General features: G+C 43.0%; 2 protein-coding genes across 5 annotated transcripts; one reads left to right on the forward strand and one right to left on the reverse strand.

The window, feature by feature from the left end:
* Positions 1–157: 157 nt before the first annotated feature.
* slc25a14 (solute carrier family 25 member 14) lies at positions 158–10979 on the reverse strand. 4 transcript variants are annotated; one of them, XM_056411531.1, is made up of 9 exons: positions 10835–10979; positions 10222–10369; positions 7778–7916; positions 7365–7459; positions 6805–6890; positions 6310–6405; positions 5564–5688; positions 5220–5433; positions 158–4281 (listed from the first exon to the last, which is right to left on the reverse strand). In XM_056411531.1, exons 2-9 carry the CDS (start codon positions 10283–10285, stop codon positions 4240–4242), a joined length of 861 nt encoding a protein of 286 aa, XP_056267506.1. In that variant the 5' UTR covers positions 10286–10369; positions 10835–10979; the 3' UTR covers positions 158–4239. The 4 variants fall into 4 exon arrangements, with proteins under 4 accessions (XP_056267506.1, XP_056267505.1, XP_056267504.1 ...); XM_056411530.1 differs by having other exon boundaries at positions 10222–10464; XM_056411529.1 differs by having other exon boundaries at positions 10222–10486.
* Positions 10980–19923: 8944 nt separating this feature from the next.
* LOC130192056 (glucose-dependent insulinotropic receptor) lies at positions 19924–21763 on the forward strand. The gene is made up of 2 exons (XM_056411900.1): positions 19924–20410; positions 21072–21763. Exons 1-2 carry the CDS (start codon positions 19933–19935, stop codon positions 21761–21763), a joined length of 1170 nt encoding a protein of 389 aa, XP_056267875.1. The 5' UTR covers positions 19924–19932.
* The last annotated feature ends 2679 nt before the right edge of the window (positions 21764–24442 follow it).

The following is a 24442-nucleotide window of genomic DNA, read 5'->3' on the forward strand; positions in this document are numbered from 1 at the left end:
AGTGTTCTATGTCGAGGATAATAGAGTGCGCTCATTAGCAAAATGAATTTTAAAAAACAATTTGTAATACTTGTCGACATTTTTTTTTAGATATATTTAACTTTTTTGTTGAGTTGCCTCTTTTCCATCAACCTCGTTCTGAAATAAAACAAATATGAAGCTTTTTCGGCCTTTAATATTTGCATTGTAAAACACACACACACACACAGTAATATCGACTTGCAAAATAATTTCAGAGAAAGGAAAAATGCCCCCGATTGGGCTTTTATTGGACGAACCGTGAGGAGTTGAGGACCAATTTAAAATAAACTGTGTCCCCGTTAGTCAATACACAAAAACATGCAAATGAAATACCAGCTATCTTTAAATATTAAAATCCAGGACGTTGATCGACGCCCCAAAACAGACGAGGAAGGAGACACAAACCGATACAGAACAATCACAGCATATATTTTATTTGAGTGAACATCGAATTGATATAAAGCCAAAAAAACAACAACCTCAAAAACACTGAAAAAGTCCCACCGTAAAATCAATGCAAAAATGTACATTATAATAAATCGTTCTCTTCTCGTCAGAAAAAAAACCTTAAAACATTTTAAATTAGAACGACAAACATTTTTGTTTCGACTGAAGCATCTTGATAGAAGTGGGTGAACAAACAAATTAATTAATAAACAATTACACTAAATGTGCGGAGAACACGCGACGTCTGGAGGAATGATGCCGATACCAAATCAATAAGTCGACATCTTGATTTTGATCAGTGAAACGGACCAAAAGCAAACCGAAAAATGAAAAAGAACAATCAGACATTTTAATGCTACAACTGCTATTCAACAACAGAAAAGCATCGACATCGAGGAGTTCAGATTAGAAACACCGAAACATCTCGCTCTCTTCGAGGTATCGATTTCCCGTCTCTCGATCAATCGAGATAAAGTGCTTTACAATCGCGGTCAGTTCATCAGAAGAACGAGAAATGTGCTCCTCTGTTAGCGCGCTCATTGCGGGCACCGGGATTTTGGCGGTAACATTTCTTTATTACGCTCTCTAAAATAATCGGGACTCACGGTCAATGTCTTAACCGTTTCTGGAGCTTTCAAAGTCCCATCAGTGTGAAACATGCTGGTAATGTTCAACCAGAGACTCTTAATCAGAAATAATAGTGAACGAGAAAAAAACCTTATTGTAAGTTAAAACGTGACAACCTTTAGATTTCCATCCAGGATAATCTTTTATTTCCATTAGTATTGGTGTACCACAGGGCTCTAGTCTCGGTCCTCTAATATTCCGTCCTAAAATACAATATGCAATGACACTATTTTATACGTTGCTGGCTTTTCTCTCAATCTGGTAATTACACATCTGTGTTTGAGATGCATCTCAGATCTCTGTTAGCAATCCTTAAAATGGATTGGTTGATTTATAAATTATATTCGAGTGAAAACATGGGAATTGTATTCAGGAGGTTCTTTTCCCGTTATACACGAGCTTCACATTTTCAGAATCGTACTCTTAGTTGAATTGTTTGTGAGTGTATACACAACGGAGACACACTGTTTTAGTGATAGACATTTATTGAAGAAGCACCGTTTACATATAAAGGAAACAGAGATGAAGAATGGAAGTGAATGGGGGCGCGTTTAAACGCATGCATCTTTGCACAAAGTAAATACATCACTATTTAAAACAGCTCCAGCTTCTGTTGCTGCATTTTAAATGGTGAGGTTTTTTGTGAAGATGTGATCATACGACTGGGTAAATTAAACTTGGATTATTCCGCACGAGTTGTGAGAGTTTATAAGCCGATGTTTGGAAATAGTTGTATTAAAAAAAGGAAGCGCTCATTCACTCAAATTCAACATGACTTTTTTTTCCAGTTTTGTTTAAAAACAGTGAAGATTACTCAAACCTGGCTTAGCTGATCTCAGCAGGATGAAGTTGCCAACATTTGTTTAACAAATGTGTCCATGTTCGTCTGGAATAAACGTAAATATAAGTCTATTAACGTATAAATGTCGATAGACGCTTTAACCGGCTCAGATTGAGACGTCACATTTCCTCACGGAAGTGTCTTGGAACTGCTTTTTAAAATGTTAAACTCCAATTTATTGTTCTTCAAGTTCTCATTAGTGGAGTTACAAAAACTAAATAAATAAAGAAACACACATGTGGGCTAATCCACAAAGAAAAAAAGTGTATAAATTGTCCCATAAAGTTCTGCATCTGAGTGCAATTTTTTTTGCAGATAGAGGGTAAATATCTAAATATTAGTTTATTAAACAATCTGTCTTTTGTGCGTCCCCTCCGGGAGGATCATGTGACGTGAGTGACTGTGTGTCACCTCTGTGTCCGTCCACGGCCAACCGCTGATATTTGTGAATTGGGCTGTTTTTGCTGCAAATTACCAGATAAATAAAAACAAAACATGCAAATATCACAGGAGCACAGAGACGTTAAACGGTGCATTTGAGAGTTAGGATCTTTGTCTCATTTGTGCAGATTTAGCGGCTGTCCAGTACGAGCGAGGCGTCGTCAGAGGGGCGTCAACGTGACGCTGTAACAGGATTGTGTTGAAATCACTTTTCACTTCAGAAACAGAGGAATCTCATCTCAAATAATTTGAGTCACCAACATACACATGTTGGTGACTCGAGACGGCGTTTACAAATCGGTGTGATTTTGGATTCTGCAGGTGAATAAAATAAATAAATAAATATAAATCAGGGTGTGACATTTCATGGGCGTTTTTAATGGGGTGGGGGAAACCTGTCGAGTGCCTCTCCATCAGAGGACAATAAACAAAAACAATCCAGGAGGCGATATAAATAACAAACGTGACATGAATGAAGCCGAGCTCACAGAAACGAAGCCGAGCCGACGTCGGCGGAGAGTGCGTGTGGCGTGTGGCTGCAGCTTGACAGGGAAACACATCGGTTGAATAATCCGGCTCGAGAAGCTTTTCAAGAAAAACCTTCAAACTAACCGATTCAATAACGCATAAACAGGGTCGGCGATGCAGAGCGAGGTCACTCTAAATAATACGCAGCAAATATAACTTCATTTGAAATGAGTTATACGCGCGCCGCGGAGAGAACTCGTCGAACGCTATCGAGTTAAAATCTGGTGACGGCTTGCAGCGCTCCGCTCGAGTGTTTCCTCTTCGTGGCTTCGCCTCGACCGACCGGAACTTCCACATCGACGTGCAGCGAACTCTACCGGATCGCCGGCTAGCGCGCCAATAGTTAAGTTAGCTTCCGGTGCGAGTCATTCTTTTGGAGCAACTGACCCACAAAAGGGTATTTTGGGGATGCAGCTCAACATGTTGAGTGTCAGGTTCAGGACGGCGTGTTGGGGTCACTGCAGGTACCAAAACATAATAATAATAATGATAATACTACTACTAATAATACAGAGCTGTGGGAGATGGGGGATATTCAGAGAAAAAGATCCTTCAAAGTTTCAGCGACTAAAGTCGATCAAAATAATAAATGGAAAATTTACTTGAAATAAATTTTAAAATCCTTCGAATATGAAATAATACATTTGCGACAAGACGTTCTCAGATGAACGTGGTACTTTTCAGAGACAGCTAACGTACAACATATAAAGTTATAAGTTTGATTCTCGGATTTGTATAAGTTTACAAACTTACACTTTTGGAAAGTGGGCTGAACCTCACACCACGTCAGGATGTAGTCGCGTCCATAAAAGACCGCGAACAATCAGCATATTCAACCAAATGTGACTAGCTACGCCGTCAAAACACACTACGCGCCATCCACTTTAAAAATGTCAAGTAATTTGTTTTAAACCTCGTAAAACCACGCTCGTCCGAAATGACATTCGCTCATCAAAGGAATTAAATGTCCCCGTTTTCTGTTCTTTTCTCCGAGGGTCGAAAAACATTCACAAGCGTCGCGTCCGTCCGTCCGTCAGGCCGACAGTTCACCAACTCCGTCGTCGGTTGGTGAACTCAGCTTTTTTTTCCCCGTGATCTGCTACAACGGGAACATCTCGCTGCCCGGCGGCGTGCCGGAGGAGAGCGAGACGAGAACGCAACCAGTGACGATAAAAAAACAACAACAAAAAGGAAACGCGCTGCGATGAAGAAAAGAAAGAAACATACAATTTGGAAGAGCGTGGGGAGGTGACTAATCGCAGCGGTGCGTCATCGTGACGGGGAGGTGTGAACACGCTCCCGGTGCCGCGGCGAAGTCCCACTTCCTGCTCCGGTTAGAACGGGAGCTTCTTCAGCTGCTCGAAGGTGATGAAGAACTGGAGCAGGCGTTGAGGAAGAGTAACGGAACGCAGGTGTTCAGGAGAGGAGACACTGACGGGGTTTAGATTCACAATGTTTTCAGACTCTTACAAGAACAATCTGAACGAGCTTCTCGATTGGACGACGTTGACGGCGTTCTCCCTCATGACTGGACGGTTGAAAAACGCTGAAAAGTAACACGTCCGCTACCTGGCTGGACCTCCGGAGCCCTTAAAGGGTTCATCTGGGAGGATTATTAGAACTTGAGCTTGGCCTGGCAGTATTTTATGTCATATTCAGAATTTTTTACAACATCTGGCAGTATTTAAAGTTGTATTTATAATTTTGGACAGAAATGTGGCAGTATTTTATGTCGTATTTATAATTTTGGACAAGATCCGGCAGTATTTAAAGTAGTATTCATAATTTTTGACAATATCTGGAAGTCTTTAAAGTAGGATTTATAATTTTTTACATCTGGCAGTATTTAAAGTAGTATTTATAATTTTGGACAACATCTGGCAGTATTTTATGTCGTATTTATAATTTTGGACAATATCTGTAAGTATTTAAAATAGTTTTTATAATTTTTGACAAAATCTATCGTATTTATAATTTGAGACAAAATCTGGCAGTATTTCATGTCGTATTTACAATTGATAAATTTCAGGCAAGAGGAGGAATATGCATTTTTGATTTTGGAGTCCCTTTAAAAACGTTCCATATTTCAATAAACAGTATTGTAAACAGTACTATATTTATATTGTCTCATGGCCACACAGCTTCATATCGCTTTATGTAGTTTATGGCACTATTAGATTGCTGCTAGACGGCCCCGTTAATACAGATTAATACAGCATATAAAACATCTGTCTTTGACAATGTTGGGCTCAGAAATAATCCTACGAAGAGGACCAGTACCGAGTGTTTGGTATTGATCCGTTCTGAAGGATACGATGATGTTCCAGGGCCCCAGCCGCAGCCAGTTGGGCCAGAAGCCCTTATAGAGGGCGAAGAAGCCCTCGTTCTTCCACGTCTGCATCAGTCCGTCCATCGTTCCTTTGTACATGGGGGCGCCCGACGAAACCCGCTGGTTCATCATGCGGGTCCGGACCACGTCCACGGGGTTGGAGGCCAGCGCCCCGGCCAGGCCGCACGTGAAGCTGGAACTACACAAGACGAGGTGAACGGGTCAGAGCCGAGGACGTCTTCCAAAAGATAAACTATGTATATATATATATATAGACAAGTAGCAATATAAAAGACATGTAAGAGCATAAAGAGAAAGTTTAAACTTACATAAAATGGGTCAAAATAGTGTCTCCCATCTGGCCCGATTGAAGGAGGTGCTTCTTCGTTAGGTCATAGACGGGAAGTTCCACCCCGACGACGATGGCCGCTCGCTGCGCTGTGGGGATGACACCCTGAGGAGGAGGAGGTGAATAAGTCTGACTTGGAAAAAAAAGCAACTCCTCTGGTTGTATAGAAGTCTATGCTTCATGTGTTAAAGCTGCATTCTCTCTCCTGACCACCAGGGGGCTCCTCTGGTTGTATAGAAGTCTATATAGTGACTCTACTTCTCTCTTGATGTATTCCCTCAGTAAACATGAGTTCATGTCTCAGTCTCTAGTTTCCAGTCTTCTTCTATACAGCATGATGTCATCATTTAGTACTTTATGGTCATTTAGAGTCAAACAGACCATGAAGCAGGGGACGCTTTAGGGGCGGAGCTACAGGTGATTGACAGGTCTCTACATCGCTCCTCCTCAGTCCAGATGTGGTCACTGTGGTTAATTAATTGCAAAAAAAAAAAAAAAGCCAAGATAGCGACTGTAAATATGTAACCAACGGCGGCCGTCGCCACGACGACGTCCACTCCTAATACCCAGTCTGTGGTTCTGACTCCACATCGACCGAAATGTTCCAACATGATCCGATGAATAAAAACGCTTTCATTGGCAAAAACTAAACTACTGTTAGTCAACAGGAAACGTGACTAAAATAAACAACAACAAAGACATGGACACAGCGGCACCGTGACTCACCCTCCACAGCCCTCTGGTGCCCTCCGTCTGGTAGATGTTCATGAAGTTGGACATCATGCTGCCCTGCAGCAAACTGCCCTGCGCCTGCATTCGGATCTGGAACAAAACACACACAACAACAACAACAACGGTCAAACATTGAGCTGGAGAACTCATTTTAAAATCTAAAACACACAGACAACATTCGAGGATGCAATCGGAACACGTTCTGGATCAATGGCTTCAAACAATTAAGCATTGAACAAGATAATCGATTCATGTCACGGTTTCTGCAGTTTGAACCGGTTTAGTGAGAAGAAGAAGAATAAAGGAAAATAAGTAGGAATACTTCAAAGTTTATGAATGTATTGACACGTCTAATAAATACATCAGCGATGAATATATTCGGGTTAGGTTCAAAGATGGGGGCGGCCGGCGAGTCAGACGGGAGCGTTTCATCACAGGGTCTCGATATCGATTTATAGATCGGAGAATCCAGATATTGATCGCGATCACCTTGAGGACGTCGGTGGGGTTGGCCAGAGAAGAGGAGAGCACTCCAGACACGACGCCGCAGAACACGTTGATGACCATCGTCTCGTCTGCAAGAGACGAGACATATTAACACACACACACACACACACAGCTCATATTGGGGATATCCAAACGCATCTGAAGGTCAGAGAGGACGTGTTTCCGTGGTGGACACACACATTAAATGCGTTCATGAAGAACTCGTCAGCGTCGTCCTTCATGATATCCAAGAAGACGACTGTCGAGCGCCGGAGCTCGACGTCGCCACCTTGTGGTTGCTAAAAGTCGGCGTTTCAAATTAATACTGAGGATCCCTGATTAGTTTTTTATGTATATTCAAAGCGCCGTTGGGCCATCTGCTGAGCGGGAGACGCGCTTCTTATGGTCGTAAAAGCTTTCACGGTTCCCGCTCTGGGAAGAGTCTCCTGCTCTGCGTTCAGGCTGCAGCTCGAGAGCTTTAAGATGAGAGATTTAAATTTTTTTTTTTTTTTAAAGGAGAGGTCAACAGAAACGGTCGCAGTTAAGAGTCGGCCGGCGCTCACCTTCTGGATTGGTCACAAACAGCCTCTTCAGGGAGTTGTAGGTTCCTATCTTGATCGTCCCGTAAGAAGCTTGTCTCAACAGGGCCGGAGAAATCCTGAGAGGAAGAAGAGGAGGAGTAAAGGACGTTTAAACACTTTAATCCTCGGAGGTAGACCGTGTTCAGAGCAACAACATTCCAGTCTTGGGGAAGAGTTCTGAAATTCAGGCTCACTGGTCATCACGCAAAAGCGGAGCTGAATCTTAAATCGCTTAGAGCACACGCGCCGCTTTGGACGTCTGAAAGTGGGGGAGGCTCCTCAGTGATGAAGGCTCCTCAGTGGGGGAGGCTCCTCAGTGGGGGAGGTCTCTGTGGTCGCACAGAGGCTCTAAAGCGCGTTGGTCCTTGTCGAGAACCTAAAAGTCGCCTCCTCACCCGGAGTAGAGCGCTCGCATGCCCTCCTCCTTGCTGATCTTGAAGAGGGCGTGGAACATGCCTCTGTAGCGCACCTCCGTGTACTGGCACTGACCCTGGACCTGTAAGCGAGTCTTTGTCAGGTCAACGGGAAACGTCCCTAAGAATAAACAAATATAAGGATAAGAATCAAAACAGAACTATCGTAATAGAAAAGGAAAATAAATGTAGCGGCGTCAAAAACGAGATGCAGGACATTGTGCACCAAATATTGGTAAAATATCAAATTCATACCGTTAAGTTTCCATCATTACATCAGAGTCAGAACACGACGCATTTTATAATGAAATAACAACGAAAACAGAAAGATCAGGGCTCCAGACTGCGCCTAAAATTAGACACAGTGCGAGTAAATTTTTCATCAACTCGCGCATGCGCGACCAGTAAATTAGCCGATTTTTTTTTTTTTATTTATTAAAATATTTGTGTTTTACAAACTTGTTCTCTACCAGCCCTAGTTAGCGATAAATGCCTGATGATGACTGGTGCTAACTGTAATTAACTCAGAAAGAAGAAGGGAAAAAAACGAAAGAAGGCAGGCCTGTGTGTGTGAGCGCGGGGGGCGCACAACGGCAGAGACACAACAGGGGCGAGGGGCGAGGGAGAGGTCACAGGGATCCGATCCACCGAGCGGCGTCCCTCGTCCCCCCGTCCCAATCTCCTCATCTCACCAGCCGACTCCTGCTGCTCTGTAGACTGATGCTCACGCACGGTAAACGAGATCATTCCATCGAGCGCGCGGGGATTTTGAAGTTTAAGGACAAGGATTTTTTTTAGAGTTTAGTTTGCAAAGAAACAAAGAAACAAACAACAAACAAAATAACCGTTTATCAAAAAAAAACATATAATAAAAATAATAACAATGAACATATAAAAAATAACAATGATCTGATCTTTTTATTTATATTAATTTTTTTTAACATTAATTAAAACATTTTTAAAATAAAAAAATTTTTTTATAAAAAGTAGAAAAATTTTTATAAAAAGTCCTAAAGTCTTAAGTCCTAATATGATAGATATGATGATGATGTGAATGAATGAATGAAAATGCATACATATCTGATAATAATAACAATCATATAATACAATTAATCAAACAATTTTAACATTTTAATTAGGAAATTTTAAAAATTTCAAAAAAAAAGTAATTTATATTTTCTTTTTGTTTTGATATTTTTTAATATTTATATATATATAATGCATATAATAATGCTTCATAATGCAATTATCGATCGGAATTCGGTGATCGGGGATCGATCGTGATCGTGATTGATGATGATCGGTGAATCCTGAATCACATCATCAATCATCGGTGATCATCAAACAAACAATGGATCAAAAAGAGAGATAGAGATATAAGAATTTTTATTTTTTGATTTAAATGCTTTTCTTTGATTTCCGTTTGAATGCATTCAATCAATGTGTGGGTGGTGTTCAATCAAAGGGTGGCAGCAGCATCACGTGGGGCCAGACTGGCGCATCGCGACGTCACGCGTCACGAGAAGGCGAGAGTGTTGGTAAAGGGGAAAGAGGAAAAGAGAGGAGTGTTTTATTATAATGGTAGGGGTGGAGTTTTTACCCACTGTGAAGATAGTCTTTGTGTAGTTCAATGATGATCGATCACAGTGCTGATTGATCACACTGAGAGCAGCTGATCACACACACTCACGCACCAGCCACAGACAGCTCACGGAGACAGGGGCACGATCAAGCACCACCACCCAAAAGGACAGACCTGACCCTCTGCCCACCAGGAAAAACCTAAAATTTTAAATTAAATAAAATACTGTGCTGTAAAAAAAAAAGTAGTAAAACCCTTAGTGAAGATATTTGGGTGATTTGACATTCGGGAACTTCTTCGCTTTTTGTGCAACACAAAACAAATAAAAAAACACATAATAAATATACATAGAAAACAATAACAGGAAGAACTTTTAAATTTTTTGGCTCATGACAAAAAGAGTTGCAACTTGGCCAATGGGTAAAACATCTTATTCATCACAATTTAACTGCGTGCGTTTACATGAGTATCGTCTGTATTCCCTTTTTTCCCTGTTAAAATTTCCCACGGAGACAATAAAGTATACGTCAATCTTTCCATCGACCGAACTGATCCGAGATCTGTACGAATGAAACCTTAACTTCCAGTTTAATTACCGCGCTACTATTTAAAATTACATTACAAAAGTGACCTGATTTATAACTTGGGTGAATCGAGAACATCTGCAATTTCAGGACGGACAAAAATGTGCACCGAAAAGCTCTGACAGGCATTCAGCTGGATGCACATTGCAGATGAAACATTTTCATAAACCAAGACGATTGGCATTGAACATGTGCTGCTAATAAAAACAATATATATACACATGACATGTCGAGATGTGGTGGTGCATCACGTCGCCTACCGAATTCTGCGATAATCGAGGCCATCCCCCCGTAGATGAACGGCTTCCAGTTCAATTCGATCATCTCTGCGGAGGCGGCCGGGTCCACCTGCTGCAGCCCCGCGACCAGACACAGCAGCAGGCCGCCCAGGCACAGGTCGACGCAGTGCTGCAACCGCAGGCAGAACAACATGGCGGCAAACAGTGAGGACCGAGCGATGCTACAGATCGGCGAGGCTCCTCAGCATCAGCATCCCCAGCGAACTGCGCCGGAAAGAGACGCGAACTGCGCCGAACACCGCGGCGAGAGCGAGAGAGAGAGAGAGAGAGAGCCGTCATAGCTGTGGCGGGGTAGCCATTGGCTGCGAGTTCAGTCAATCAAAAGGATTCCGAGCGATGTGATTGGCTGATGCGCCGGGGTGGGCGGGCCGCGAATTGACCCTTCGCATGAAGACAAGTGTCCCGAAAAAATTAAATTATAAAAGTTGTTTATTTTCGCGAACGTTTGTAATTTTCGCTGTTTCGCTGATGTACGATTTTTTTGAAAGCGGAAAATCGGGTGTTTTCAGTCATTCAGAAATGTCCGTAACAACTGTTGTCAACCGTTGCTCGAAATGTCACGTAACCTAGTTACCTGTTGAGTCGATGAAATCCGAGAGCTCCTACTTCAGTTGGTTCTCCATGAGTTCACGCACAGCCTGACTTTAATGAAGTAGCAGAGCACTTCTCGTCCGCTCTCAGCTTCTCATTTCAGTTAACGTTAATGTCAAATAAACCAGAAAGCGCTTCTTCTTCTTCTTCTTCTTTTTTTCTCCTCCTTTGTGCTTCTTTGTGGGTTTAATGGCAGCAGGCGCGCTCTTTACCGCCATCTTCTGGAGGGAGTGAACTCCCATTGGTCAGTTATTTTCCTTTCTAACGTGAAAACGTCCTTTCGCTCTTTAGTATGGGGCTTTGTCAGTGGCGGGCCGTCAGGGCCAGCAAGGCCTTCTCTGCTGGCCTAAACATCATCAGAATATATATTTTTTTCTAAATATATTTTCCCACAAATATGTATTCAATTATTTCCCAGGGTAAGAGTTATTCTCTTAATTTCATAGCGTTCCTCTTGGTTGCGCTGCTGCCAGCGCCAGGTTGAGATTTGGAGGGCTGGTCTTTTTGTTAGATCTTTTATCCAATCATATTCAGCCATCGTGTGTTGCCAGGGGGCTAACATCTGCCCTTAGGCCTGCAGAATCAACATTGCGGGCGCTGGTAGCTTCAAGTGAATGGGAATGACAATGTTGTGTCAACCAATCAGCTTTAGAGTTGGCTCCTGTAGGCCTTCTAGCTGGCCCCGGAACCGGCACAGGTTCACGTCTTTTGATTGGATTACCAATATTGAGAGGCGGGGTCTATGGGCAGGTATATGCAAAACCTCAGAACTAGGAAACTGAATTTGATAAAGGAATTAATTCGCGGACTACAAAGCTGTTTTTTCAACCCACAATGAGGAAAGAAAGAAGGATGGATTTTGTGTTCAAATAATCAGTCTTTGGTGAGTAGGCATACAATGCATTCTATTTTTTATTAAATGTGTATGTATGTTTGGCACAAAATAAAATGGCAAATAGCCTATGTTGCAAATTATTTGTTTTCTTTCTTTTATTTTCAGTGAATAGTTATGTGTCTTCATCATCACGGTGAAACTGCTTTGGGTGCGACAATGCCCTGTTTAGTGAACAAACTAGTGCAAGTGACTTTTTTCTTCTTCTTTTTCTCCGTCCCGATGCGCGCATTCTGCAGCGCGCGAGACGGAGAGCCGAGAGAAATGACATGCTGTTGTGTAGATACGATCAACATCAGACGGCTGTTTAGTTTAATAAATGAACAAAGACGTGCTAGAGAGAAAATGACGGGGGCGGGCCAATTTTTTTTAATGTCATGCGATCTACCAATACTACGCCGCGATCGACCGGTAGGTCGCGATCGACGTATTGAGCAGCCCTGGTCTAGAGCCATGGCATCATAATGATAGTAATAAGAGGTGGATTAATTCGGGTGGGACTGTGTAGGACCTCACTGAAGGCCCAGGCCCCAGGCCCACGGCCCGCCACTGGGCTTTGTTGAATTATATGGTGATTATAATATCAGTAATATTATAAATATTACATTTGATTCGTACAATACTTTTAATACAATAAATACAATATAGAAAAATAGACCTAGAATGAATATCAGAGACATAATGCCATAATTAATGGAAAATAAGATGGGAAATTAAACACACTTTGCAAAATAAAAATAAGAGGAAATATAATTCACAACATAAGATGCACAATTAAATACACTGATTAACAATAATAATTTTATCAGAAGTTTTGTATTTCTGAGGGTTGGTGTACAACATACAGTATTTCTTTTCCTCCTAAAATATGTATTTATTATCTGTTCCTGCATTAGTGATAATTATGTTGTTGCATGATAAATAGATAGAGAGATAGTGTAAAGATGAAACAAAGGCTTTTTAAGTAAATATGTTTCTGTTTTATTATATGTGAATATCGGAGTGGATCTGTCTATATTATTAAAAAATATTTAATATTATATTACCTGCTGTTAAGGGTGAGAAATCGGTCATAAAGTAAAAGTCATTATTCATTTCACCTCCATAGCCAACTGTCATATAGCCCAGAGGTAAGGTATCTCTCAACCGAGAACACCTTGTTGTTGACCTTTAACCTGTTACGACCGAAACACCTCTAAATAAACAGATAAGTGAAACTGTCCTAAGCTAAACAAAACATCTGCAGTTCTTTTTCCTTGTTTTGTTCAAATGACTCAAAAATGTACAGTATTTTCTACCAAAGAAATATTTTTCATTGCCGTGAGCACCCCAAACTAAATTTAATTCACCTCAATTGTATTGTTGTCGACACACAAATCAAAGATATCACAAAAAAAGCAACAGGAAGTAAGCAACAAACTTCTTTGTCTTAATAATTTGGATTTATGAAACAGTGTAGCCCTTATAGCATAACACGTATAACATTCTTAATATATTTCATTTTGTGTATAATCCCCTGAAAATAAGAATCGTTGTGTTTTTGTTTGCTTGGAATGAGCCGTTTATTTCTAAGACGCAGCTCCTCTGTCATGCTGCCATGTATCTACAGTCGCCCCGAACAGACAAACCAAATACCTGCTCTCGAAAAAGGCCAATTGCATTTTCGGGAGAAGTTTCAGTCGTTGCGATCTGCAATCTCACCACTAGATGGCGCCAAACCGCAATTATACCGCTTATATAGTAGTTTTTGTTTGCCGAAACTTCAAAAGGTATGCAGCTGAGGAAGTCTGAATGAACTCATGAACGAGGAGCACCGAAGGTCTATTGAAGAGGATCCGTCCGGATCGCCAGGTCATGTCGTGGTTCACTTTTACACTTTAGCTTCTATCTTTATCTTTTCAACCTGTTTTCATTTCTGAATCAGTTTGACCTCCTGGACATATCCTTCAAACACATATTGTAGACCCTTCTGCCTGCTTCCATCATTTTTTATTGTCCAAAAGTTAGATCATATATCTTCAGGGAGCGCAGTTGGCAGCAGTGTGGGCTCCATGGCGACCTATCTCTGACAGCTTGACGGATTAGCAGCATATAGGTTCGACTGCATTTTAGATTGACACTGATTATCATTTCTTGACGATAGCAGATATTTTCTTGAAAATGAATTCATCCATTGGGTAGGTTTTTGATTTTTTTAACGAAAAGATGGAACTGTGAAGACCTCTAGAAGATACATGCCTGTTTCTAGAACCTTCATATAGTGGCAGAGCGTGCAGTTAACTCCTTAAAAAGCCTTTTCACCAGCATCTCACACAGCAGATACCCATTTTAAGACAAATGTTCCGACCCTTTGCTTCCTATTCTGAAATATAGGCAGTAGCCGGAGCCCAATGCAAAGCAGTGGGTGGAAACGTCAATGTCCAAGAGTGGAGTGGGACCACTCCTCTTCCTCTGTTTCTTCTTCTCCTCTTCTAACCGCCAATGCACCGCTGGAGGGCATACCGGTCCACAGCTCAGGAATCAGGGTTCTTTGGTGGTTCAGAGAGCGCTGCGCAGCAGTCGGAGGGCGCGCTGGTAAAGCTGCTGGATGACTGACGACAGATTCCTGAGGGAAATATAGAAGACGAGGGAGGAGGGGATATGTAGAGAGAGAGAGGAGGGTGGGAACGAAGAAAAAGGATGGGAGTTAATGGAAGGAGGAGCGAAAAGGAAACCTCAGCGTGAGATCACATCTTCGGAGTTTTTTGCACCGCTAATAAACGCATCAAACCATCTTCAGTCTTAGTCTGAAAGCAAAGATGGCAAACTTTATTTCTTCTTTTTCAAACTTGACAAATCAGATTCACTCCTTTGGTTCTTACCTTTCAAAATAAAAGCCCAAGACACACGTGCTCTTAGTAGTAGGAGAGGTAGTTCCTGGAGGGCCTGAGGTTCTACCCAGGAGGCTTTACTCCTTGACATCGCTTTTTTGAAGAAAGGGTTTTGAAAAGCGGTTCTTTGGATGCAAATTGTTAGTCTTACAAAAAAAAAATAGAAAGACCCTTTGTAAGACTACGGGTTCAATTACTTCTTTTAAATCACTTCTTAAAACCCATTTTTTCTAGAACAGCTTTTAAGTGATCTAGTCCTTTCATGCAGAACTTTTATTTAGTCTGTTTAAAAATATATATATATTTAATATATATTTTTAAATGTTATATTTGTTTCTTACTATTCCATTTGTTTTGCATTGACTCTCTGTAGAGCACTTTGTAAACATTGTTTTTAAAGGTGCTATATAAATAAATAAAAGTTATTATCAAGTACCCTTTCCATCCAAAGAGCCCTCTCTGTGACTTCTATAGATAACCCTTGACGTATAAAAAAGGTTCTTGGTAAAACCCGCTTGTAGATCCTAGAGGAAACCCTTGCAATGGAACTGATTAGTTGGGTTCTGGAAGAAACCTCTGGAATGAAGGTTCTGTGTAGAAGCCACTGGGCAACTTCAAGAGCAAACACTTGAAATACAAAAGAGTTCTCGGGAGAACTCCCTGGATGACTTTGAGAGAAAACCCTATAAAAAACACAAATGGGTTCTCAACAGAACCTCCTGGGTGGGTTCTTGCTAGCGCCACTAGAAAGTGTGAAGGCTCTCGATGCGACCAGTAAACCACAGAAGGGTTCTGGGTGGAACACAGATGTTTCTCGGTACCACCCGTATGGGTTCTATAGAACCCCCTGAGAGGACAGCTTCCAATCGAGTATGAAGAGGACTATTCCAACATGTAGATGTTCAACAGACTCACCGAGCTCCGTTGGAGAAGCAGTGCTTGCGGAAGAGCGCGGCCACGCAGTAAACACAGCACAACAGCCGCCGCTTTAAGGACATCTTCGGTCTGAGGGAAACACAAATGCAACCACTCTCACATCGTCTGCAGCGGAATATGAACAGGACACGTCCAGACAACACACTCTTCACCAAGCCGAAAGAAACAACAAGCTTTCTCGGGCTCTTATTTTGAAAGTGTGGCTGTGTTACTCCGAGGTTTTTTTGTACTGTATTAGTGGATGTTGTCGCCGTGATGTCACCAATTGGTTTGTGGACTACAGAAACGCCGAATGAGACATTTCTAAAAGTACTACATGCTATACAGTTAGCTTTCATGAAGTGAAAATCAACTATAGCATGGTATAAATAAAATTGGAAAACAAAAACCCGGACAACAGACCGGTCTACGCCGTAGTAGAGGCCTGTCAATCACCTTGTAGCATACGCTGCTTTATGGCCTGTTTGAAATGGACCATGACTTACTAACTCAACCTCCAAACATTGTGAACATGAGTTTATGTCTCAGTCTCTAGTTTCAAGTCTTCTTCTATACAGCATGACGTCATCATTTAGTACTTTATGGTCATTTAGAGTCACACAGACCATGAAGCAGGGGACGCTTTAGGGGCGGGGCTTACTGTGATTGACAGGTCGCTGTTGCTGCATCCGCATTCCAAATATGATAATTTATGTTCATCAGTTAAAAAAAAAAAAAGCCACGATGGCGACGGCCATAATCCAAGATGGCGACGGCTGACTCAAGGTTTTAAAACATCGGTCCACGAAACCAATGACGCCACTTCCTATGTAGAGTCTGCGGTGGAGAGAGGGACTCGAGGGAAAAAAAGAAGAATCCCAGCTCATGCCGAAGGCCACAAACCACCCTGAAAACCACACTCACGTAACACCATCATCATCATCATCATCATCATCACCTGAACGATCCTCTGGAGAAGAGCTATTTCCTGACAGACTAATCTTCCTCCCTTTGGATGAAATCCAACGCAGTCCCCCGGCTTCCTGGAAAGCAGATCCCAGGTGGAGTTAAAATGACGATGGGTGGCAGCAGTTTGGAGGGTGGTGTTGGCAGAGGTGCTGGGCACCGGGCACAATTACTGCTGACCCACCATTTGTTTTGAAAGGTCCCGAAAGGTCCTGAAAGGTCCTGAAAGGTCTAGCATGCAGGGGTGAATAGCATTCCTACATTGTGCGTCTGTTGGAGCTATTTTGGTTTGTTGGGGGGGGGGGGGGGTATAACATCAGCGTCTGATTTATTGACAAATGCACCTTTTACAACAATAGAAGCTTTGCAAATCAATTTTAGTTGATATAATAACCGTGTTTTCATCCTTTTTTCCTTGTTTTTTCTCTTGTTCACTTTCAAATTTACACATCCGGGGAAGCTTTATTCATTTATATTTCATGACACAACTATGACGTTATAAACAGGGAATGCGTTGTAATTTTTAGACTCCCCGCCTCCCCTATACAGCCGTCAGGGAACGACAAAAAACAAAACAAGAAGCACATTTCTCTCATACATACATCTCTTAATTAAAATGTTTTATTCTTAAACACTCCAGTAATATTACATATCATTGTTTCAATCACAGAAGTGGGTATTTTTCGACATGCATGTCTTATTACTGACGCCTCCAGAAATACATAAAGACTCATTTTTACATTCGAGGGTATGCTTGAATGAAACGTGAACGTAGTCTGGACAGGTGAGCTGGAAGTGCTGTTACTTCAAAATGTGTGTTTATAAGAATGACAAAATGGTGTGCATGTGTATGTGAGCATGAAGATCAATATGCGTGCATTCATAAGAATTAAGATGTGCATGTGGATGACGTCACGAACATGTGGGTGCTTAGAGGGCCGTACCTGGCTTGGGAGGAAGAGTCGTTTTGGGGTTTTTAACCGGTGTTGTTGGAGAAGACTCCCGCTGTGATTGCAATCGCACGCCAGCTTGTATTTTACGTGTGATCAGAGATTAAAAATCTCCCGAAAAGAGTAGAGAACGAGAGAAGGTCGTTGGCTGGATTATTCCATTAAGCTCTTCCAGGCATCCAATTTTACTATGATTACAATCCCAAGAAATCCATTTGTTTGTAGTTCACGTAAAAGACCACTCACAAGGCAGTTGAGAAAATATATCTATTACCCAGGAGGCCGCTGTTCGTTATCCATGTGAATAACAAGTCAAACTAGAGATTGAGACCATAAACTTATCTTTACAACGTTTACTGGGGTAATGAATCAGTGAGAAGTCTGACCTGTGGGTTAGAATGATGCAGTTCACCAGGTTCGGCACATTCAGTGTGTTAACGTGCTAGTTGGCTGATGACATCATTCCTCATGCAGGTGTTTGATCACAAAGTATCAGGTTCTGATCTGAAGACGGGCTTTAGATGAAAAAACATGAAAAGCGACAGAATTTTCCAGTAGTAAAGGCGCTGCAACGCTGTAATTTAGTGTTGCTTCTGGCGGCCCCTGTGGACGAAGGCGGTAGTGTTCACCAGGGTCCCAGTTTAGAAAAAAATCTAATTTTACTGCAGCAGGTCTGAAAGTCTGCCCCTCTCAGTCCTGGTTCTGGTTCTCGCTTGCCCCTCTTCCCTCCAGCGGGTCCAGCAACACGTCCTGGGTCTCCTGGAGGAGGAGGAGGAGGAGGAGTTCTAACTGCAGGTCCGAGGCTTCATGTGAGTCTGTCCATGGTGGACTGGTCTCTGGTGGAGGCCCCGCTAGAGTCTGAGCTGAAGGAGGTTCTGGTGAACTTGCATGATGTCATCTGGTTTCACCAGAACCCGACCCGGTGGTTCCGATGAGGAGCTTTAAGAAGAACTCTATAGAACCAGACCATCTTCTCTCTGGTGGTCTGTTTACTGATCGAGGTCTATAGGATCAGGACTACTCTGAAACTGGTTCGTTACCAGTAAACCTTCCTCACTGGAACTATTATGAAGTTTATTGGTCTTATGTTGGTTTATTGGCTAATTATAGGTGAAAATATCTCCAGTCGCTCTTATTTTTCCTCCAGACTGGAGCTGCTCTTCCCTGCCAGGTGACGCGCTGAGTGTTTGCGGCTAATGAGGAAGCGTCATTAACCACATCTATTTGTGTGTGAATCTCAGTGGAAAATGGTCCCATCAGGCCAGATGTCTCTCCTGAGGCCAGCTGGGTTAGAGTTTAACTAAACCCATTCAGCTCTGTACACACACACACACACACACACACACACACAGTACCCTCCAGGTACGCTTCCATCCACATGGATGAAACTAAACCTGAATGTTATTCATGCAGAAAGCAAAACGTCAACTATATTTACAGCGTTGGTGTTATTCTGAGTAATAAACATAATCATATTCACTGAGAAGTGTTGCTTTCATCACACGTCTTATTTCAGAGTGGAAAAGATGTATTTAACTATTTTTTTCTATTTTGGTCAATTCCTCCATAAATTCCCCAAAAGTTATTATTAGATAATGCCCCATTTGCATATTTAAACGTATTAATATAATATTTAAATGTATTCAGATAACTTATTGTCTCAATGTCAGGAATCTCAACGCTCAGCTTTTTACAAATACAAATTATGTCTCAGCCAATTTATGAATCATGCAAATTAGCAACATCTTAATACAATAATGCAAATGTATCCATGAAATACATTTAAAAAATTGCCAATGCAAAAATGGATTCGATTAATTCAAGGAATAAATTGGGAAAATGTCATGTTAATATCAAATTCCTTCGTAGATCATCATGCTTATCTTTCTTATCTCCTTAAATATCTTCAGTTATGTAAGGTCTTAGTACTTCATGCATTAGTTAAAGAAATATACTCTCCATAAAAAATGATAAGTAGAGATTTTCCTGCTGGGAGCTGCGGAAGGGTTTGCATGTGCGTGTGTGTCTATAGACGGTGTATGTATGTGTGTGTGTGTGCATGTGTGTGTGTGGGTGTGTGTGTGTGTGAGGGGAGGGGACAGGCGAGACCTGCTGATAGTGCTGTGAGTGTTTCTGTCTCTCTGCATCTGTCGACTTTCTACCGTCACAGGTGCGGCCGGTTGGATCGGATGGATGTTTGAGCAACAGATTATCGTCCTTAAATTTTGATATGAGTCACCGTGGAAACGTTACACGACACCGGATCGCCGAAGCGGGACTCGCGGCAGCACGGCGCTCCTCGGCCAATGAAGGGCCGTCACATGTCGGACCTCTTGGAGTGCTTTGCTACTTTAGTTTCTGAGCCAACGGCGATGTGATCTTTGTGGATTTCCCCATAAAATCTCGTCGTATTTGAGCGGACGAGCCGGCGCCGAGCCCCGGTGTTAGCATGACCCCCGACGGGCCGAGCTCCGTGAGGCCGCGGGTGATGGGCGCCATCCTGAGCATCGCCTCCTGCTTCATCATCTCCACCAACCTGCTGGTGGCGGCCGCTCTACTCAAGCTGGTCCTGAAGAAGAGAAGCCAGAGCTGGTGCTTCGTCCTCAACTTGGCGCTGGCCGACGCCCTGGTGGGCGTGGCCATCACGGGCTTGGCCGCGGAGGACTTCAACAGCAACAACGTCGCTCAGAACCAGCGGAGCCTCGCCGCCGCCGCCGCCGCAGTCGACGCCGATCCGCCGACCAACGCCACGCCGACCGCTCAGGGCAAGACGCGGTGTTTGATGCGGATGGCCTTCGTGACGTCGCCCTGCACGGCGTCCATCATGTCCATGTTCCTGATCTCGCTCGACCGCTACGCCGCCATCAAGATGCCGCTGCGGTACTCCCAGCTGTCCGGGAAGGTGACCGCGGTCGGGTCCCTGCTGGCTCTGTGGATCAGCGCCCTCACGATGGGGTTCTTGCCAGGTGAGACTCGAGACCCTGCGGGCTCACACAGCATTGGTAGAGACGACCGAAGCCCATGGCCTTTCAGCCAGGAGGCTGTTGACAACAAGTCAACGTTAATGTGTATGTCACGTAAGTTGCATACTCAAGTTAAGCCACGCCCTTAGTTATTTTAACCGTAACCCCGACACGAAACCAAACGAAATATTTCACGATCATTTTCTAAACCTAAATAAGTATTTTCCGATCTTCTCTAAAACCTAATCAATTAGTTTCGTGAGCCTGAACCTAACAACTTATTCCACGATCTTTTCCAAAACCCTCATTACGTATTTTCACGATCTTTTCCTTCGTCGTTTCCTGCGAAGGTTTATTTCGCAAATACCGTATTCCAAACCTTAATTGGACACATGAAAACGTACAAGCGACTTAATTCGTTCGATGAACGTTGAGTTAGCATCCGTTCACGCAAAAACACAGACAACTGCTTGAGTATTTAATGGTGTGTTACGGGAAAGGAAGCTGGCAATCAGACAGGAAATGGTACTGAGAGTTGCAACGGCAGAAAAAAGGTAAAGTTTGAGGAATACATCCACGAGTTTGAAGGCTTCTACGCATGTTAGTGGACTTTTGGAGTCCTGGAGTGTCTCGCGTCAAATAACCCATGTCCTCTGTCCTTCAGTCATGGTCCGGCAGCTGCAGGCCGACGGGTACACCGGCTTCTGCGCCTTCTTCTCCGTCATCCACCAGGTGGGCATGATCGTGCTGTTCAGCGCCTGCTTCTTCCCCGTGCTCTCCGTGTTCCTGTACATCTACCTGGACATCCTGAAGATCGCCTGCGGCCACCAGAAGCAAATCTGCCAGGTCAGGCAAGCCGGTTCCAGGACGGATAGCCATCAACACTACGAGCACCACCACCGCCACCACCAGCACCAGCAGCTGAGGAGCCATTACTGGAGCCATGTCAAGGCCCTGAGGACGGTGGGGGTGCTGGTGGGCTGCTTCTTGGTCCTGTGGTGCCCCTTCTTCGTGGTGTGCATAGTGCACCTTCTGTGCGAAAGCTGCGAACTCACCAGCGTGTTGGAGAATCACCTGTGGCTGTTGGGGCTGTCCAACTCGCTCATCAACCCCTTGGTGTACGCCTTCTGGCAAAAGGAGGTGCGGCTGCAGTTGGCGGCCATGTTTTTCTGCTTTACAGGCAGGTCGCTGGCCGCCGGACTGCCAGTGGTGACGGGGAGGTTTGACCCGCAGCCACCTGCGCTGACTCAAGCCAGAGCTTCAGGTGGAGGAACTCCCAACCTGTCGTTGTTGAGCCCGATCATCGGCAACAACAAGGAACTCGTTGCGCCCCTATCGGCTACCAGCAGCTTGTGAAGGAAACCAGAGGAACAGTGGCAACACAACGATGGTATTATGTGAATTCTGAAATACAGGTCTGTACCTTCCGTGTATAATTTGCAATGGTACACTCATTATAAATCGTCATCGTCTGACCTGATTTAAATTTTAGAGGCCTAAACTAAATCCGACGACTAAAAGTCAACTGTAATTATTGGATATTTTACCACCGTGACTTCAGAACTGAACAGGCGGCATACTTCCGGTTCTGAAGATGAAGCCAGTGTCTTGAACCTGCATTCTCTCTACTGACCATCAGGGGGCGACTCCTCTCGTTATATAGAATCACCTTGTCGCCCCGCCATAAAGCGTCCCCTGCTTTATGGTCTGTTTTACTCTAAAAGGGCCATCATGTTCTAAATGAAGACTTGAAACTGGAGATTGAGACCATAAACTCATGTTTACAATGTTTACTGAGTCATTTTCTGTAGACTTATATACAAACAGAGGAGTCGCCCCCTGGTGGACATTCGAGATAATGCAGCTTTAAGACAACAGATATTTGCAGAGGGCACTGTGCAGCTGAGGGACACCTCAACAATAGAAAGTGGGTTGTGATGTCATAAAACAGGGATGAACAAATAAAAAACAAAGTCTTAATTCAATGTTTGCTCCAGAATCAGTACCTCTTTAATGTGTGGTGTGGTTTGTGTACTCTACTTTAGGAAAGATTATCAGGGGAAATTCAAGTATTTAATTTAAGCCTGAACATTTTAAACTGGGAACTTTCATGATGTTTGGAGGTTGCGGCCCAATCCGGCAACACTGTACAGCATTTAAAAAGCGAAATGTAAATATTAAAAATGAAATACCTCTAATTATCAGCTCAAGCTAAAGTAGCAAGTTACCAAATAAGACAATATTTCAAATGAAAAAGCCATATATTGACCTCAAAGATACAAACATGTCCACAATAACCACAGAAAAAGAAACTAAAGCGTTCCAGTTCTGTGTTTTCTCTATAAATGGCTGTATTTCTCCGGCTGAATGTTTGTTATCTCCTCGGTGTGGTAAAGTGAGACAGCAAAGGTCACGCGCAATGAGGACAATGTGAGGCATACGCCGTATGCCCTGGCTTTTGTTTTATCCTGCTTTATTACATCCATGTGATTTAGGAGCTTTAAACTGATGGTTCTGAGATAACAGACGAGAGTTTTTCATAGCTGGATAAATATTTGGTCATGGAAACTTCCTCGGCTGCTTGAATCTTGATAAATGTCCGCCTGTTTCAACAAAGCAGTTACATGTGTTTACTTTAGACTGACAGACTGCAGTGTCTGCATGGAGGTAGAGTGTATATATATATATGTATATATATATATATACATATATATACAGGACTGTCTCAGAAAATTAGAATATTGTGATAAAGTTCTTTATTTTCTGTAATGCAATTAAAAAAACAAAAATGTCATGCATTCTGGATTCATTACAAATCAACTGAAATATTGCAAGCCTTTTATTCTTTTAATATTGCTGATTATGGCTTACAGCTTAAGAAAACTCAAATATCCTATCTCTAAATATTAGAATATCATGAAAAAGTATACTAGTAGGGTATTAAACAAATCACTTGAATCGTCTAATTAACTCGAAACACCTGCAAGGGTTTCCTGAGCCTTGACAAACACTCAGCTTGGTTCAGTAAACTAAATCACAAGTATGGGGAAGACTGCTGATCTGACTGCTGTCCAGAGGACCATCATTGACACCCTCCATCAGGAGGGTAAGACACAAAAAGAAGTTTCTCAAAGAGCAAGCTGTTCACAGAGTGCAGTTTCAAAGCACATCCACAAAAAGTCTGTTGGAAGGGGAAAATGTGGCAGGAAACGCTGCACAACCAAGAGAGATGACCGCAGCCTTAACAGCATTGTGAAGAAGAGTCGCTTCCAGAATTTGGGGGAGCTTCAAAGACAGTGGACTGAAGCTGGAGTCCAGGTATCAAAAGCCACTGTTCACAGACGTGTCCGGCAAATAGCCGTATTCCCATGGTCAAGCCACTTCTGAACTCAAGACAACGGAAGAAGCATCTGACTTGGGCTATGGAAAAGAAGCACTGGACAGTTGCAGAGTGGTCCAAAGTCCTCTTTTCAGACGAAAGCAAGTGTTGTATTTCATTTGGAAGTCAAGGCGCCAGAGTCTGGAGAAAGGCTGGAGAGGCGCAAAATCCAAGTTGCTTGAAATCCAGTGTGAAGTTCCCACAGTCAGTGATGGTTTGGGGAGCCATGTCAGCTGCTGGTGTTGGTCCACTGTGTTTCATCAAGTCCAGAGTAAATGCAGCTGTGTACCAAGAGATTTTAGAGCACTACATGCTTCCGTCTGCTGAAAAGCTCTATGGAGATGAGGATATCATTTTCCAGCATGATCTGGCACCTGCCCACAGTGCCAAAACCACCAGTAACTGGTGTACTGACCATGGCATTACTGTCCTCGATTGGCCTGCCAATTCCCCTGACCTGAACCCCATAGAGAATTTGTGGGGTATTATGAAGAAGAAGCTGAAAGACACCAGACCCAACAATGCAAATGAGCTAAAGGAAGCATCCTGGGCATCCATAAACCCTCAGCAATGCCACAGGCTGATTGCCTCCATGCCACGCCGCATTGATGCAGTAATCCGTGCAAAAGGATTCCCAACCAAGTACTGAGTGCATT

The sequence above is a fragment of the Pseudoliparis swirei genome, chromosome 3, assembly GCF_029220125.1.
Source record: "Pseudoliparis swirei isolate HS2019 ecotype Mariana Trench chromosome 3, NWPU_hadal_v1, whole genome shotgun sequence".
Classification (NCBI taxonomy): Eukaryota; Metazoa; Chordata; class Actinopteri; order Perciformes; family Liparidae; genus Pseudoliparis; species Pseudoliparis swirei.

Excerpts from the sequence above, each read along its gene's own strand:
- LOC130192056 (XM_056411900.1), top strand. The coding sequence starts at position 19,933 with ATGGGCGCCATCCTGAGCATCGCCTCCTGCTTCATCATCTCCACCAAC. Across the intron at positions 20,411-21,071 it reads CACGATGGGGTTCTTGCCAG|TCATGGTCCGGCAGCTGCAG; the intron begins GTGAGACTCGAG and ends TCTGTCCTTCAG.
- slc25a14 (XM_056411530.1), bottom strand. The coding sequence starts at position 10,393 with ATGTTGTTCTGCCTGCGGTTGCAGCACTGCGTCGACCTGTGCCTGGGC. Across the intron at positions 7,917-10,221 it reads CTCGATTATCGCAGAATTCG|GGACGTTTCCCGTTGACCTG; the intron begins GTAGGCGACGTG and ends GTTTATTCTTAG. Across the intron at positions 5,689-6,309 it reads GCACCAGAGGGCTGTGGAGG|GGTGTCATCCCCACAGCGCA; the intron begins GTGAGTCACGGT and ends CCTCCTCCTCAG.